At 52.3% G+C, this 18,326-nt stretch overlaps 1 protein-coding gene across 1 annotated transcript; it reads left to right on the top strand.

Moving 5' to 3' along the window:
• Positions 1-957: 957 nt before the first annotated feature.
• LOC129693962 (carboxy-terminal domain RNA polymerase II polypeptide A small phosphatase 1-like) lies at positions 958-11,829 on the top strand (the record flags this gene model as incomplete). The annotated part of the gene is made up of 5 exons (XM_055630684.1): positions 958-1,125; positions 4,076-4,132; positions 7,560-7,652; positions 9,858-10,043; positions 11,620-11,829. Coding segments are annotated over 5 exons (630 nt in total), but the record flags the coding sequence as incomplete, so codon positions are not given.
• Between the last annotated feature and the right edge of the window lie 6,497 nt (positions 11,830-18,326).

Raw genomic sequence — 18,326 nt, 5'->3', positions numbered from 1 at the left:
GTGACGTTTCGGGTCGGGAGCCTGCAACAGAATGATAGGAGCTGGGGGGAAGAACTCTACTGAGATTGGGGGGATAAACACAAGTATTTTCGGGCAGTTCATTTTATTGTCCCGTGTACAGAGGTACAGTGAAAAGCTTTTGTTGCGTGCTAACCAGTCAGCGGAAAGACAACACATGATTACAATCGAGCCGTCCACAGTGTACAGATACAGGATAAAGGGAATAACGTTTAGTGCAAGGTAAAGTCCGATCAAGGATAGTCCGAGGGTCTCCAATGAGGTAGATGGGAGGTCAGGACCGCTCTCTAGTTGGTGAGAGGACGGTTCAGTTTAGCCTTTGGAGTTCAGTTTAGAGCAGAAACAGGCCTGCCGAGTCTGCACCGACCTATAGACAACAGGTGCAGGAGTAGAGGCCATTCAGCCCTTCGAGTCAGCACTGCCATTCAATGTGATCATGGCTGATCATCCCCAATCAGTACCCCGTTCCTGCCTTCTCCCCATATCCCCTGACTCCACTATCTTTAAGAGCCCTATCTAGCTCTCGCTTGAAAGTATCCAGAGAACCGGCCTCCACCGCCCTCCGAGGCAGAGAATTCCACAGACTCACAACTCCCTGTGAGAAAAAGTGTTTCCTCGTCTCCGTTCTAAATGGCTTTACCCCTTATTCTTAAACTGTGTGTGTGGCCCCTGGTTCTGGACTCCCCCAACATCGGGAACATGTTTCCTGCCTCTAGCTTGTCCAAAACCGGGAATTATTGAGTTATCCGGCAATGGAAACGGGCCCCCCTCCACCGCCCTCTGAGGCAGAGAATTCCGCAGTCACGAGGAGAACGTGCAAACTCCACAAAGTCAGCGGCGGTAGACGGGATTGAACCGCGGTCTCTGAGGCGGCAACTCTACCGCAGCGCCCCCCTGTGGCCTCCCTCGGGGTCTCCTAGTGGGAGAATGTTGTGACTACATCCACTGTGTGAACCTCTGCATCTTCCCCCCCCACACACACTTGTATCTCTCTCTAACGTACAGGGAGCTGGGAGACACCTACTCCCGGAGGTCAAAGTCCAGGACAGTGGGAAGAAGTGCGTGGTGATTGACCTGGATGAAACGCTGGTCCACAGCTCGTTTAAGGTGGGTGAAAGTTTAGACAACAGGAGTAGAGGCCATTCGGCCCATCCAGCCAGCACCGCCATTCAATGTGATCATGGCTGATCGTCCCCAACCAGTACCCCGTTCCTGCCTTCTTCCCATATCCCCTGACTCCACTATCTTCAACAGCCCTATCCAGCTCTCTCTTGAAAGCATCCAGAGAACCGGCCTCCACCGTCCTCTGTGAGGCAGAGTATTCCACAGACTCGCAACTCTCTGTGAGAAAAAGTGTTCCCTCGTCTCCGTTCTAAATGGCTTACCCCTTATTCTTAAACTGTGTGTGTGTGGCCCCTGGTTCTGGACTCCCCCAACATCGGGAACACGTTTCCTGCCTCTAGCGTTTGTCCAAACCCTTAATAATCTTGTTTAAGAAGGAACTGCAGATGCTGGAGAATCGAAGGTACACAAAAAAGCTGGAGAAACTCAGCGGGTGCAGCAGCATCTATGGAGCGAAGGAAATGGGCAACGTTTTGGGCTGAAGAAGGGTTTCGGCCCGAAACGTTGCCTATTTCCTTCGCTCCATAGATGCTGCTGCACCCGCTGAGTTTCTCCAGCTTTTTTGTGTACCCTTAATAATCTTATATGTTTCAATGAGATATCCTCTCATCCTTCTCAACTCCACAGAGTGTACAAGCCCAGCTGCTCCATTCTCTCAGCATATGACAGTCCCGCCATCCCAGGAATTAATCTTGTGAACCTACGCTGGGCTCCCTCAATAGCAAGAATGCCCTTCCTCAAATTAGGGGACCAAAACTGCACACAATACTCCAGGTGTGATCTCACTAGGGCCCTGTACAACTGCAGAAGGACCTCTTTGCTCCTATACTCAACTCCTCTTGTTATGAAGGCCAACATGCTATTCGCTTTCTTCGCTGCCTGCTGTACCTGCATGCTTACTTTCATAGACTGATGAACAATGACCCCCAGATCCCGTTGTACTTCCCCTTTTCCCACCTTGACACCATTTAGATAGTAATCTGCCTTCCTGTTCTTGCTACCAAAGTGGATAACCTTACATTTATCCGCATTAAACTTCATCTGCCATGCATCTGCCCACTCCCCCAACCTGTCCAAGTCACCCTGCATCCTCATAGCATCCTCCTCACAGTTCACACTGCCACCCAGCTTTGTGTCATCTGCAACTTTGCTAATGTTACTTTGAATGCCTTCATCTGACCCCTTATTTTTATTGTTCTCATGTGTATTGAGGTACAGGTCAAAGGTTTGATTTCTGCACGCTGTCCAAACCCTTCGGATGGTACGGTGGCACAGCGGTAGAGTTGCTGCCTCAATGCGCCAGAGATCCTGACTAACTGAGAGATACAGCACAGAAACAGGCCCTTCGGCCCAACGGGTCCGTGCCGACCAGCGATCCACGCACGCTAACACTATCCCCCCCCCCCCCCCCCCCACACACACACACACACACACACACACACACACACACACACCCAAGCCACCACTTTACACAAACACACACACACAACCCCGCCGACAACACACACACACACACACACACTAGGGGACAATTTACACACACACACTAGGGGACAATTTACACACACACACACACTAGGGGACAATTTACACACACACACTAGGGGACAATTTACACACACACACACACACACCAAGCCAATTAACCTACAAACCTGTACGACTTTGGAGTGTGGGAGGAAACCGGAGCGCCCGGAGAAAACCCACGCAGGTCACAGGGAGAACGTGCAAACTCCGTACAGACAGCGCCCGTAGTCGGGATCGAACCCAGGTCTCTGGCGCTGTGAGGCAGCAGCTCTACCCGCTGCACCACCGTGACCACCCACTGGTCAAGATAGGAAGGATGTCAACAAAATAGAGAGAGTACAGAGGAGATTTACTAGAATGTTGCCTGGGTTTCAGCAACTAAGTTACAGAGAAAGGTTGAACAAGTTAGGGCTTTATTCTTTGGAGCGCAGAAGGTTAAGGGGGGACTTGATAGAGGTCTTTAAAATGATGAGAGGGATAGACAGAGTTGATGTGGATCAGCTTTTCCCACTGAGAGGAGGGAAGATTCAAACAAGAGGACATGACATGAGAATTAAGGGACAGAAGTTTAGGGGTAATATGAGGGGAACTTCTTTCCTCAGAGAGTGGTGGCGGTGTGGAATGAGCTTCCAGTGGAAGTGGTGGAGGCAGGTTCGTTTTTACAATTTAAAAACAAATTGGATAGTTATATGGATGGGAAAGGAATGGAGGATTATGGTCTGAGTGCAGGTAACCATATAACCATATAACAATTACAGCACGGAAACAGGCCATCTCGGCCCTACAAGTCCGTGCCGAACAAATTTTTTTTCCCCTTAGTCCCACCTGCCTGCACTCACACCATAACCCTCCATTCCCTTCTCATCCATATGCCTATCCAATTTATTTTTAAATGTTACCAACGAACCTGCCTCCACCACTTCCACTGGAAGCTCATTCCACACCGCTACCACTCTCTGAGTAAAGAAGTTCCCCCTCATATTACCCCTAAACTTCTGTCCCTTAATTCTGAAGTCATGTCCTCTTGTTTGAATCTTCCCTACTCTCAGTGGGAAAAGCTTATCCACATCAACTCTGTCTATCCCTCTCATCATTTTAAAGACCTCTATCAAGTCCCCCCTTAACCTTCTGCGCTCCAGAGAATAAAGACCTCACTTATTCAGGACTAGGGGAGAATAAGTGTTTGGCACGGACTAGAAGGGCCGAGTGGCCTGTTTCCGTGCTGTAATTGTTATATGGGTGTCGGGGGTTACGAGGAGAAGGCAGGAGAATGGGGTTAGGAGGGAGAGGTGGATTGGCCATGATTGAATGGTGGAGTAGACTCGAGGGGCCGAATGTGGGGGAGGGGGCTTCCCCTGAGGGGGGGGGTCTCACTGCCTCCATCTGACTGATTTCTTGTCTCCCGCAGCCGGTGAATAACGCAGACTTCGTGGTACCAGTGGAGATCGACGGGGCCACGCACCAGGTGAGGGGGAGACGGGCGCTAAAGGCCAGCGTAACTCAGCGGGACGGGCAGCGACTGTGCAGAGAGGGAATGTACGACGTCTGGAGAAGGGTCTCGACCCGAAACGTCGCCCAATTCCTTCTCTCCGGAGACGCTGCCTGTCCCGTATATTGTCGTTCAGTATCGAAACAGGCCCTTCGGCCCGACTCATCCATGCCGAACATGACCCAACATGCTAGCCCCAAGTTGCTCATCCCAAATCTAGTCCCATTTGCCTTTCTGGAGAACGGTCTCAACCCGAAACGTCGCCCCATTTCCTTCTCCCCAGAGATGCTGCCTGTCCCGCTGAGTTACTCCAGCATCTTGTGTCTTGTCTTCGGTTTAAACCAGCATCTGCAGTTCCTCCCTCTACACATTTGATCTCAGTTGCCATCTGCTCCGAGCCAACAATGATCTATTTCCCTTGATCTCCGCACCCTTTGATGTCTCCTTTTCACACCTGACGCTTCCTTGTCTCTCTCTGTATCACCCTCTTCCCCCGATTCTCAGCCTGAAGAAGGGTCTCGACCCGAAACGTCACCCGTTCCTTCTCCCCGGAGACGCCGCCTGTCATAGAAACATGGAAATTAGGTGCAGGAGTAGAGGCCATTCGGCCCTTCGAGCCTGCACCGCCATTCAATATGATCATGGCTGATCATCCAACTCAGTATCCCGTACCTGCCTTCTCTCCATACCCCCTGATCCCCTTAGCCACAAGGGCCACATCTAACTCCCTCTTAAATATAGCCAATGAACTGTGGCCTCAACTACCCTCTGTGGCAGAGAGTTCCAGAGATTCACCACTCTCTGTGTGAAAAAAGTTCTTCTCATCTCGGTTTTAAAGGATTTCCCCCTTATCCTTAAGCTGTGACCCCTTGTCCTGGACTTCCCCAACATCGGGAACAACCTTCCTGCATCTAGCCTGTCCAACTCCTTAAGAATTTTGTAAGTTTCTATAAGATCCCCTATCAATCTCCTAAATTCTAGAGAGTATAAACCAAGTCTATCCAGTCTTTCTTCATAAGACAGTCCTGACATCCCAGGAATCAGTCTGGTGAACATTCCCTGCACTCCCTCTATGGCAAGAATGTCCTTCCTCAGATTTGGAGACCAAAACTGTATGCAATACTCCAGGTGTGGTCTCACCAAGACCCTGTACAACTGCAGTAGAACCTCCCTGCTCCTATACTCAAATCCTTTTGCAATGAAAGCTAACATACCATTCGCTTTCTTTACTGCCTGCTGCACCTGCATGCCTACCTTCAATGACTGGTGTACCATGACACCCAGGTCTCGCTGCATCTCCCCCTTTCCCAATCGGCCAGCATTTAGATAATAGTCTGCTTTCCAGTTTTTGCCACCAAAATGGATAACCTCACATTTATCCACATTATACTGCATCTGCCAAACATTTGCCCACTCACCCAGCCTATCCAAATCACCTTGCAGTCTCCTAGCATCCTCTTCACAGCTAACACTGCCCCCCCAGCTTAGTGTCATCCGCAAACTTGGAGATATTGCCTTCAATTCCCTCATCCAGATCATTAATATATATTGTAAATAGCTGGGACTTTCACACCTGACACTTCCTTATCTCTCTCTGTATCACCCTCTTCCCCCGATTCTCAGCCTGGAGAAAGGGTCTCGACCCGAAACGTCACCCGTTCCTTCTCCCCGGAGACGCCGCCTGTCCCCGCTGAGTTACTCCAGCACTTTGTGTCTTATCTTTGTTGTGTAAACTGGCATCTGCAGTTCCTTCTTGCATGTCAGGTGGGAGGTGGGGGCATGGAGGGAGGGGGTATGGGACATCAAGGTGGGTGGGGGGGGTGAGGTATCGTGTGCGGGGGGGGGGGGGGGGGAGTTTAATTTCACGATACAGCGCGGAAACAGGCCCTTCGGCCCACCGAGCCCGTGCCAGCCCTGGGACTGGCATGGCGGATGGAACAGGGGAGCGGTGGATGTCAGCTGGAGCCCGCAAGGCTGCGGCCTGCTTCAAGTAATCCAGGATAGGCTGCAAGTCTAACACAGGCCTGTCCTTGACTGCTTGGCTCAGGAACCAGCCCCGTCCATCTCGTGGAGTCCAGACGCCAGCCTGAACTGCGGTCTAGTTTGCAGACGGTCTCGTCTAGACACAGCGGGGCTTTGGCCCACCAGGTCAGCGCTGGCCAGCCATCGCCCCTCCCCCCCCGGGGGACAATTTACCATTATACCGAGGCCAAGATTAAGGCAGAAATAGATAGATTCTTGATTAGTGCGGGTGTCGGGGTTATGGGGAGAAGGCAGGGGAATGGGGTTAGGACAATAGACAGTAGGTGCAGGAGTAGAGGCCATTCGGCCCCTCGAGCCAGCACCGCCATTCAATGAGATCATGGCTGATCATCCACAATCAGTTCCCCGTTCCTGCCTTCTCCCCATATCCCCTGACTCCGCTATCTTTAAGAGCCCTATCTAGCTCTCTCTTGAAAGTATCCAGAGAACCGGCCTCCACCGCCCTCTGAGGCAGAGAATTCCACAGACTCACCGCTCTCTGTGAGAAAAAGTGTTTCCTCGTCTCCGTTCTAAATGGCTTACCCCTTATTCTTAAACTGTGTGTGTGGCCCCTGGTTCTGGACTCTCCCAACATCGGGAACATGTTTCCTGCCTCTAGCGTGTCCAAGCCCTTAACAATCTTATATGTTTCAATGAGATCTCCTCTCATCCTTCTAAACTCCAGAGCGTACAAGCCCAGCCGCTCCATTCTCTCAGCATATGACAGTCCAGCCATCCCGGGAATTAACCTGGTGAACCTACGCTGGGCTCCCTCAATAGCAATAGCGATGCCAATTTACCTACAAGCCTAGTGGGAAAGTCTTGGACCAGAGGGCGCAGCCTCAGAATTAATGGACGTACTCTGCCTCAGAGGGCGGTGGAGGCCGGTTCTCTGGGTGCTTTCAAGAGAGAGCTAGATAGGGCTCTTAAAGATAGCGGAGTCAGGGGGATATGGGGAGAAGGCAGGAACGGGGCACTGTTTGGGGATGATCAGCCACGATCACATTGAATGGCGGTGCTGGCTCAAAGGGCCGAATGGCCTCTACTCCTGCACCTATTGTCTATTGAAAGGCAGAGTAGACTAGATGGGCCAAATGGCCCTATGATGTGTGAAATGGGAGCACTCGCAGGGGTGTTGAGCAGAGGGGTGGGGGTGGGGGGGAGTGGGACTGGCTGGGGTGGAGGGGGTCTTGTACGGAGGGAGCTAGCATGGAGTTGGTGGGATGAGTGGCGGTTTATATATATATGCATTTACCCCACTCACTCTCTGATCTTCCTCCCCTTTTTCTCTCTCCCCCTCCCCTTCCACCTCTTCCCCCCCCCCCTCTTATTCTCTCTGTCCCCCCCCCCCCCCCTCTATCCCCGCCCTGTGTCTATGTAGGTCTATGTTATGAAGAGGCCTCACGTGGATGAGTTTCTGCGGAGGATGGGGGAGCTGTTTGAATGCGTGCTGTTCACCGCCAGTCTGTCCAAGGTTAGTCTCCCCCCCCCCCTCAACCTACCCCCCTCCTCAACCTACCCCCACCCCACCTCCTCTAACCCCCCCCCCATCTTCCCAGCCTCGCCGTACCCACGCTCTCCCCCCCTGACCCAACCTCCTACCGATCTCCTCCCCCCCCCTCCTTTTAATAGACAATAGGTGCAGGAGTAGGCCATTCGGCCCTTCGAGCCAGCACCGCCATTCAATGTGATCATGGCTGATCATCCACAATCAGTACGAGATGAGAAGAACTTTTTTCACACAGAGAGTGGTGAATCTCTGGAACTCTCTGCCACAGAGGGTAGTCGAGGCCACAGTTCATTGGCTATATTTAAGAGGGAGTTAGATGTGGCCCTTGTGGCTAAGGGGATCAGAGGGTATGGAGAGAAGGCAGGTACAGGATACTGAGTTGGATGATCAGCCATGATCATATTGAATGGTGGTGCAGGCTCGAAGGGCCGAATGGCCTCTACTCCTGCACCTAATTTCTATGTTTCTATGTTTCTACCCCCCGTTCCTGCCTTCTCCCCATATCCCCTGACTCTCTCTCGCTATCTTTAAGAGCCCTATCTAGCTCTCTCTTGAAAGAATTATCTCCAGAGAACCGGCCTCCACCGCCCTCTGAGGCAGAGAATTCCACAGACTCATAACTCCCTGTGTGAAAATGTGTTTCCTCGTCTCCGTTCTAAATGGCTTACCCCTTATTCTTAAACTGTGACCCCTGGTTCTGCACCTCATATTATGCCTGGGCAGTTTGCATCCTGATGGCATTAACGTTGAATTCTCCCAATTTTGTTAGCCCTTGCTGTCTCCTCCCCTTCCTTAACCCTCGAGCTGTCTCCCACCCTCCCATCCCCCCCACCCTCGGGCTCCTCCTCCTCCCTTTTTCCTTCCTTCTTCTCCCCCCCCCCCCCCCCCCCCCCCCCCCCCCCATCAGTCTGAAGAAGGGTTTCGGCCCGAAACGTTGCCTATTTCCTTCGCTCCATAGATGCTGCTGCACCCGCTGAGTTTCTCCAGCAATTTTGTGTACCCCTGGTTCTGGACTCCCCCAACATCGGGAACATGTTTCCTGCCTCTAGCGTGTCCAAACCCTTAAGAATTGTATGTTTCTATAAGATCCTCTCTCATCCTTTTAAATTCCAGTGATTACAATGCAAGCCCAATCAATCCATTCTTTCATCAGAAAAGGACATACGTTTTGGAAGGAGATGAGGAGGAATTTCTTTAGTCAGAGGGTGGTGAATCTGTGGGATCTTTGCCACAGACGGCTGTGGAGGCCACAAGTCAGTGGATATATTTAAGGCAGAGATAGATAGACATAGAAACATAGAAAATAGGTGCAGGAGTAGAGGCCATTCGGCCCTTCGAGCCTGCACCGCCATTCAATATGATCATGGCTGATCATCCAACTCAGTATCCTGTACCTGCCTTCTCTCCATACCCCCTGATCCCCTTAGCCACAAGGGCCACATCTGACTCCCTCTTAAATATAGCCAATGAACTGTGGCCTCAACTACATTCTGTGGCAGAGAATTCCACAGATTCACCGCTCTCTGTGTGTGAAAAAATGTTTTTCTCATCTCGGTCCTAAAAGATTCCCCCCTTATCCTTAAACTGTGTGACCCCTTGTCCTGGACTTCCCCAACATCGGGAACAATCTTCCTGCATCTAGCCTGTCCAACCACTTAAGAATTTTGTAAGTTTCTATAAGATCCCCACCCTCGATCTTCTAAATTCTAGCGAGTATAAACCAAGTCTATCCAGTCTTTCTTCATAAGACAGTCCTGACATCCCAGGAATCAGTCTGGTGAACCTTCTCTGCACTCCCTCTATGGCAATAATGTCCTTCCTCAGATTAGGAGACCAAAACTGTACGCAATACTCCAGGTGTGGTCTCACCAAGACCCTGTACAACTGCAGTAGAACCTCCCTGCTCCTATACTCAAATCCTTTTCTTATGAATCTTGATTAGTACGGGTGTCAGGGGTTATGTGGAAAAGGCAGGAGAATGGGGTTAGGAGGGAGAGGTAGATCAGCCACGATTGAAGGTCAGAGTTGACTTGATGGGCCGAATGGCCTAATTCTGCTTCTATCACATTTGAACTTGTAAAGATCGCCGGAACATTCTGGTGTTGATGGCTCTTGCTGTTTCTCTCTCTTCCCCCCCCCCCCCCCCCTCTGACCCTTGACCCCGGGCAGTATGCTGACCCCGTGGCTGACCTGTTGGACAAGTGGGGGTCGTTCCGTTGCCGCCTCTTCCGGGAGTCGTGCGTCTTTCACCATGGCAACTACGTCAAGGACCTCAGTCGTCTGGGCCGGGACATGAACCAGCTGGTCATCTTGGACAACTCGCCCGCCAGTTACATCTTCCACCCCGACAATGCGGTATGTGGCGCTGACCCTGTACTCACCTCCCCCCCCCCTCTAAACCACCCCCCCCCCAACACAACCCCCCCCCCCCCAAACAACCCCCCCCTCACCCCGACAATGCGGTATGTGGTGCTGACCCAGTCCTCACCTCCCCCCCCTCCCCTCTAAACCCCCCCAAACAACCCCCCCCCCAACAACCCCCCCACCCCGACAATGCGGTATGTGGTGCTGCCCCTGTCAACCCCCCCCCAACCCCCCCCCCCTCCCCCCCCCCCCCAAACCCCAAACAACAACCCCCCCCCCAAACAACACCCCACCCCCGACAATGCGGTATGTGGTGTTGCTGCCCCTGTCCTCACCCCCCCCCCTCCCCCCCCCCCAAAACAACAACCCCCCCCAAACAACACCCCACCCCGACAATGCGGTATGTGGTGCTGCCCCCCTGTCCTCACCCCCTCCCCTCCCCAAACACCCCCTCCCCCAAACAACAACCCCCCCCCCAAAAACAACCACTCCCCCCCCAACAATGCGGTATGTGGTGCTGACCCAGTCCTCACCTCCCCCCCCCCCCCTCTAAACCACCCCCCCCCCCAAAACACCCCCACACCCCAACAATGCGGTATGTGGTGCTGACCCTGTCCTCACCCTCCTCCCTCCCCAACAACACCCACCCCACAACCCCCCACCCCCCCAAACAACCCCCCCACAAACAACACCCACCTAAACAATGCGGTACGTGGTGCTGGCCCCTGTACCCCCCCTCCCCCCCCCCCCCCCCCCAACACCCACCCCACCCCAACAACCCCCCCTCCCCCCATCCCGACAATGCAGTATGTGGTGCTGACCCTATCCTCACCTCCCCCCCTCCCCTCTAAACCCTCCCCCCCAACAATCCCCCACCCCAACAACGAGGGTTGTCATCCCCTCCCCCATCCATTCCCTCCCCCTCAAACCCCCCCGCCGGTCCCTATCCTCCCCAACAACCCCCCACCCCAACAACGAGGTATGTAGTCCTGCCCCCTCTATCATCCCCTCCCCCATCCTCCTCTCTCCACCCCCGTGTCCCCCCCCCCCCCCACGATGGAGTACATCAACCCCCACCCCAACAACCCCCACCCCCCGACAACGCACCAGGTAGCTTCCCCCCCCCCCCCCCCCCCCCCCCCCCGTCCCCTCTCCCCCTGGGTACACAGCTCCCCTACTACCCCCAAAAACATGGTACGTATCTCCGTCTGTCCTGCAACCCCACCCTCCCCCCCCCCCGTCGGTACCCCCCCCCCTCCTCCATCCCCTTTGTCCCCTCCCTACCCCCCCCCCCCACTCCCATCACAACGCCAGAAACCCGGGTTCGATCCAGACTACGGTTTGCTGTCTGTACGGAGTTTGCACGGTTTGCACGTTCTCCTCCCCGTGACCTGCGTGGGTTTTTTTCTCCGAGTGCTTTGGATTCCTCCCACCAACCCTTAAAAAAAAAAATCTTTTTTTTTTTATTTTTTTTTTTTTTTTTTTTTTTTTATTTTTTTAAAACGATCTGTCTCCTTTCCCCCCCCCCCCCCCCCCCCCCCCCCCCCCCTCCACTCCATCCATGCAGGTCCCGGTGGCCTCCTGGTTCGACGACATGTCCGACACGGAGCTCCTGGACCTCCTGCCGTTCTTCGAGAGGCTGTCGAAGGTGGAGGACGTCTACTCGTTTCTGCAGGAGCATAAATCCAGCTAGCAGCGGGCTGGGCGTGTCGGCGCTGAGCGGGAAAATCCAAAGGAGTTTGTCCGCCCCTTCCCCCCCCCCCCCCCCCCCCCCATCCCCCCCACCCCCCCCCTCCGGAATGGCCCCCCTCCGACGGAAGGCCAGCCACGTCTAGTGTCAACTCTTCCCAAACGGAGAGAGGACCTCTCTCCTGGACAATGGGTGGTCAGGCACTCGGTCAACGAAACCAATGGCCAGTGGACACTTGTAGACACGGACTAGATGTCCGAGAAGGAACTGCAGGTGCCGGGGAATGGAAGGCAGACAGATATTGCTGGAGTAACTCAGCGGGTGCAGCAGCATCTGTGGAGAGTAGGGACGGGCAAAGCTGTCACCCTGATGTTCTACCGCAGAGGTCTACACCTCCCCCATAGTACCCCTTTCACAAGTGGCCTCGACCCTGGAGTCTGGTGACTGAGGACAGAAATGCTGGAGGAACTCAGCGGGCGAGGCAGCGTCTGTGGAGCGAAGGAAATAGGCGACGTTTCGGGTCGAGACCCTTCTTCAGAGTATCCACCTATTCCTTCTCTCCGTAGATGCTGCCTCACCTGCTGAGTTTCTACAGCATTTTTATCTACCTTCGATATTTCCGACATCTGCAGTTCTTTCTTGAGCACAAATTATTGATCGTAACTAAATGACCGATGGTGATCGGGGCGTTTGATTTTTGGGGGGGGGGGGTGGGGGGGGGGCATTTTTGAGAGCTCGATCCTGGCTTTGAGTAGCCCCACTCCTGGTTTCTGGACATTAGTGGCTTCTTGTGCAAAGTGCCTGGAATTCGGGGGTGAAGGGGCTGGGCCACGTGGCTGAATAGTTGTGTGAACCTCTTGGGGGGGGCTTCAGAGAGATGGGGGTGGGATGAGGGGGTGGGGGGGGGGAGGGTTAGAAATCAAAGGCAACTTCTTGGCACCTGGGATGTTGGTGGTGGTGAAAGAATGGTGGTGACTATCTCCCAGATGGTTATGGGCGAGTCCCGGTTTGACCGAAGCCCACCCAGAGTGGGGATTGGAGCCCCCGCCCCCCATTCCCATTCCCATTCCCATTCCCATTCCCATTCCGCACCGGGAGCCAACTTGCTTTGGGCCCCGTGGATCTATCGGGAGATTCCCACCCCACGGACATTGAGTGCTGACCAACTCTCTCTCTCCGCCAAATCCAAACCTCCTCCCAGTCGGACCTTGGCTCTTCCCACCAGGAATTCTCTGCTGGGAACGAGCCTGGCGGTGTCTCGTCCCCCGGAGCAAGTCGAGGGGATCTCTCCCAAGGGTTTGGGTTGAGATGGCCCGAACTCTTGGTGGACCTCCATTCTAGACTTGCTTCAAGGATTACACATACTCATTCCTCACCTCCCAGTTAGGAACCTTCCTCCTCCGACCGGGATTTTGTTTTCCTGGGAATGAGGCTCAGAGTGAAGCGCTTCCTGGAGCGGGTCGCTGGGTTTGAACGTGAAGGAGCATCCAAGGGTTAGTAGAGTTAGCCGAACCCTTGTGGTGGATCTCCATCGATCCCATGCTTCACCGAGCACACCCACCTCCTATAGGAACTAATGTTGCCTTGAATCTTACCGAGTGCCTTCTCTATATTTATGTATAGAGCTCTATAAATATATATATATATAAATGTAATTACAACAAAAAATGAAATACATTGGCAGATGGGACCTAGAATAATATTTTTTCCTCTTATTTTTATACTGCATCAGTGTGTGGTCATTCCTGGAGCTGTCTCCTATCCTGGTGTTTCAGGTGCTATGGGTGGGATATCTTTAGATCAAATGGCATATTCCTCTCCTGTTCAATAAAGGGCTTTCTTGAAAAACCTATCTCTGTCTCGCTGTGTGTGTGTATGTATGTGTGTATGTATGTGTGTGTGTGTATGTGTGTGTGTGTATGTGTGTGTATGTGTGTGTGTGTGTGTGTGTGTGTGTGTGTGTGTGTGTGTGTATGTGTGTGTGTGTGTATGTGTGTGTGTGTGTGTGTGTCTGTGTGTGTGTGTGTGTGTGTGTGTGTGTGTGTGTGTGTCTGTGTGTGTGTGTGTGTGTGTGTGTGTGTCTGTGTGTGTGTGTGTGTGTGTGTGTGTGTGTGTGTCTGTGTGTGTGTGTGTGTGTGTGTGTGTGTCTGTGTCTGTGTGTGTGTGTGTGTGTGTGTGTGTGTGTGTGTGTGTGTCTGTGTGTGTGTGTCTGTGTGTGTGTGTGTGTGCATGTGTGTGTGTGTGTGTGTGTGTGTGTGTGTGTGTGTGTGTGTGTGTGTGTGTGTGTGTCTGTGTGTGTGTGTCTGTGTGTGTGTGTCTGTGTGTGTCTGTGTCTGTGTCTGTGTCTGTGTCTGTGTCTGTGGCCTTGGCCAGAGCTGGGAATCTTCCCGGAGAAGCGCCAGAGACCCGGCTTCGATCCTGGGGCCACGGGCTCCGTCTGCGCGGAGTTTGCACGTTCTCGCTGTGACCCTGCGTGGGTTTGCTCAGGTTTGTGTCCCCACCCCCCCCCCCCCCCCCAAACTCCAAACGCGTGCCGATTTGCACAATACAGATGCATCAAACGATCTCAGGACCACACGAGCTTCTCCACCACGAACAAGGTGACTATCCACGGGGAAGAGGATTCACCACCCTCTGACTTAAGAGATTTCTCCTCATCTCCTTCCTAAAGGACGCCCTTTAATTCTGAGGCTGTGCCCTCTGGTCCTAGCCCCATCCATCGAACGTCTCCCAAGACAGGCAGCTCGATTTGTTACTAACACCTATGAGAGAGAAGCAAGTGTTTCTTAAGGGGTTGGACAGGCTAGATGCAGGAAGATTGCTCCCGATGTTGGGGAAGTCCAGGACAAGGGGTCACAGCTTAAGGATAAGGGGGAAATCCTTTAAAACCAAGATGAGTAGAACTTTTTTCACACAGAGAGTGGTGAATCTCTGGAACTCTCTGCCACAGAGGATAGTCGAGGCCACAGTTCATTGGCTATATTTAAGAGGGAGTTAGATGTGGCCCTTGTGGCTAAGGGGATCAGGGGTATGGAGAGAAGGCAGGGATGGGATACTGAGTTGGATGATCAGCCATGATCATATTGAATGGCGGTGCAGGCTCGAAGGGCCGAATGGCCTCTACTCCTGCACCTAATTTCTATGTTACCGAACTTCATTCAACTACATTTAAAGTAGCTCTTTCTTCCCAATAACCCTCTCTGGCTTAAGCCCTCCCTTCACCACCTCCAGTTTACACTCCAGTTGGAATATTCTGGAAGGCCAAGAAACCAAGAACCACCCACTCGCTGGTGGAAACATCCTCTCCACATCCACTCGATCCTGGCCTAGAATATCATAGAAACATAGACAATAGGTGCAGGAGTAGAGGCCATTCGGCCCTTCGAGCCAGCACCATTCGCCATTCCATATGATCATGGCTGATCATCCAACTCAGTATCCCGTACCTGCCTTCTCTCCATACCCCCCTGATCCCTTTAGCCACAAGGGCCACATCTAACTCCCTCTTAAATATAGCCAATGAACTGTGTGGCCTCAACTACCTTCTGTGGCAGAGAATTCCACAGATTCACCACTCTCTGGGTGTGAAAAAAAAAGTTTTCCTCATCTCGGTCCTAAAAGATTTCCCCCTTATTCTTAAACTGTGTGTGTGGCCCCTTGTTCTGGACTTCCCCAACATCAGGAACAATCTTCCTGCATCTAGCCTGTCCAACCCCTTAAGAATTTTGTAAGTTTCTATAAGATCCCCCCTCAATCTTCTAAATTCTAGCGCGTACAAACCGAGTCTATCCAGCCTTTCTTCATATGAAAGTCCTGACATCCCAGGAATCAGTCTGGTGAACCTTCTCTGCACTCCCTCTGTGGCAATAATGTCCTTCCTCAGATTAGGAGACCAAAACTGTACGCAATACTCCAGGTGTGGTCTCACCAAGACCCTGTACAACTGCAGTAGAACCTCCCTGCTCCTATACTCAAATCCTCTATGGCATATCTATAGCTTTAAACTTCTAATTTCTACACAAAACCTTTACTAATGATCATGATTATGAGACATAGGAGCAGGATTTGGCCATTCGGCCCATCATGTCTGCACTGCCATTCAATTGTCCCTCAGATGTTAGATGTTTCCCCATTCACCACCCTTCTCCCTGTAACCTTTGACTCCCGATGTTGAGGGAGTCCAGAACCAGGGGCCACACACAGTTTACGAATAAGGGGTAAGCCATTTAGAACGGAGACAAGGAAACACTTTTTCTCACAGAGAGTTGTGAGTCTGTGGAATTCTCTGCCTCAGAGGGCGGTGGAGGCCGGTTCTCTGGATACTTTCAAAAGAGCTCTTAGAGCTAACGGAATCAAGGGATATGGGGAGCAAGCGGGAATGGGGTACTGGACAACAGGTGCAGGAGGAGGCCATTCGGCCCTTCGAGCCAGCACCACCATTCAATGTGATCATGGCTGATCATCCCCAATCAGTTCCCCGTTCCTGCCTTCTCCCCATATCCCCTGACTCCGCTATCTTTAAGAGCCCTATCTAGCTCTCTCTTGAAAGCATCCAGAGAACCGGCCTCCACCGCCCTCTGAGGCAGAGAATTCCACAGACTCACCACTCTCTCTGTGAAAAAGTGTTTCCTCGTCTCCGTTCTAAATGGCTTACCCCTTATTCTTAAACTGTGTGTGTGGCCCCTGGTTCTGGACTCCCCCAACATCGGGAACATGTTTCCTGCCTCTAGCGTGTCCAAACCCTTAACAATCTTATATGTTTCAATGAGATTCCCTCTCATCCTTCTAAACTCCACAGAGTGTACAAGCCCAGCCGCTCCATTCTCTCAGCATATGACAGTCCCGCCATCCCGGGAATTAACCTGGTGAACCTACGCTGGGCTCCCTCAATAGCAAGAATGAGGGAGGGAGAGATAGATCAGCCACGATTGAATGGCGGAGTAGAGTTGATGGGCCGAATGGCCTAATTCTGCTCCTATCGCATGAACTTATACAATGTCCCTTTCCGAGCAGAACTGCGAGTTCACCTCGATGGGAATCAGGCCATTGCTGATCAGAGCAATTAGTTGGCTAAGGTCCATGTTCTAATTTTAGATGTTTCTAATCTTACAGGATGAGCTTCGAGTTCCGTTTGGTTTAGTATCTGGAGTATTGTGCACAGTTTTGGTCTCCTAATTTGAGGAAGGACATCCTTGTGATTGAGGCAGTGCAGCGTAGGTTCACCAGATTGATCCCTGGGATGGCGGGACTGTCATATGAGGAAAGATTGAAAAGACTAGGCTTGTATTCACTGGAGTTTAGAAGGATGAGTGGGGGAATCTTATAGAAACATATAAAATTATAAAAGGACTGGACAAGCTAGATGCAGGAAGAAATGTTCCCAATGTTGGGCGAGTCCAGAACCAGGGGCCACACACACAGTCTTAGAATAAAGGGGAGGCCATTTAAGACTGAGGTGAGAAAAATACTTTTTCTCCCAGTGAGTTGTGTTAATTTGTGGAATTCCCTGCCACAGAGGGCAGTGGAGGCCAAGTCACTGGATGGATTTGAGAGAGAGTTAGATAGAGCTCTAGGGGCTAGTGGAGTCAAGGGATATGGGGAGAAGGCAGGCACGGGTTATTGATAGGGGACGATCAGCCATGATCACAATGAATGGCGGTGCTGGCTCGAAGGGCCGAATGGCCTCCTCCTGCACCTATTGTCTATGTTTCTATTTATCGTGATAGTCATTTAGTGATTCCGTGTGGAGTCCTGGGATGCTTTTGCTATATTTAAGAGGGAGTTAGATGTGGCTAAAGGGATCAGGGGGTATGGAGAGAAGGCAGGTACGGGATACTGAGTTGGACGATCAGCCATGATCATATTGAATGGCGGTGCAGGCTCGAAGGGCCGAATGGCCTCTACTCCTGCACCTATTGTCTATGTTTCTATGTTTGGCAAGGGCCGCCAGCATTGGAATCTCCGCCCAGCGTGGCCTGTGGACTTGGGGAACCGCGGTCCCCGGCAGGAGTTGGCCGATTCGGAGGTCCAAGCCGCTCAGGATGTATGTTCTTCCGTTCCGACATCGTAGTTCCCGTCATCCCAGCGGGAGGGCCTGAGCATCGGGCCGCCCGTAGCGGTGAATGCGGGGAGGGGAGGGCGCGGGAGGCCCCAACCACGGGGAGCAAACAACAAAGGGGGAGGATGACTGAACTTCAGTGCCTTCCCTGCGTAGCGGATATTTGTGTTAAAGTCCATCGTGTTCTTTATTACTCGTATGGCGCCAAAATGGCGTCATGATGTCGTCAAAGAGGAAGTACAACGGGATCTGGGGGTCCTTGTACATCAGTCTATGAAAGTAAGCATGCAGGTACAGCAGGCAGTGAAGAAAGTGAATGGCATGTTGGCCTTTATTACAATATATATAATCGAATATAGGAGCAAAGAGATCCTTCTGCAGTTGTACAGAGCCCTAGTGAGACCACACCTGGAGTATTGTGTGCAGTTTTGGCCTGTTGGCCTTCATAACAAGAGGAGTTGAGCATAGGAGCAAAGAGGTCCTTCTGCAGTTGTACAGGGCCCTAGTGAGACCACACCTGGAGTAT

The sequence above is a fragment of the Leucoraja erinacea genome, unplaced genomic scaffold (genome assembly GCF_028641065.1).
Source record: "Leucoraja erinacea ecotype New England unplaced genomic scaffold, Leri_hhj_1 Leri_503S, whole genome shotgun sequence".
Taxonomy (NCBI): domain Eukaryota; kingdom Metazoa; phylum Chordata; class Chondrichthyes; order Rajiformes; family Rajidae; genus Leucoraja; species Leucoraja erinaceus.
This window is presented reverse-complemented; position numbering and strand designations above follow the sequence as displayed.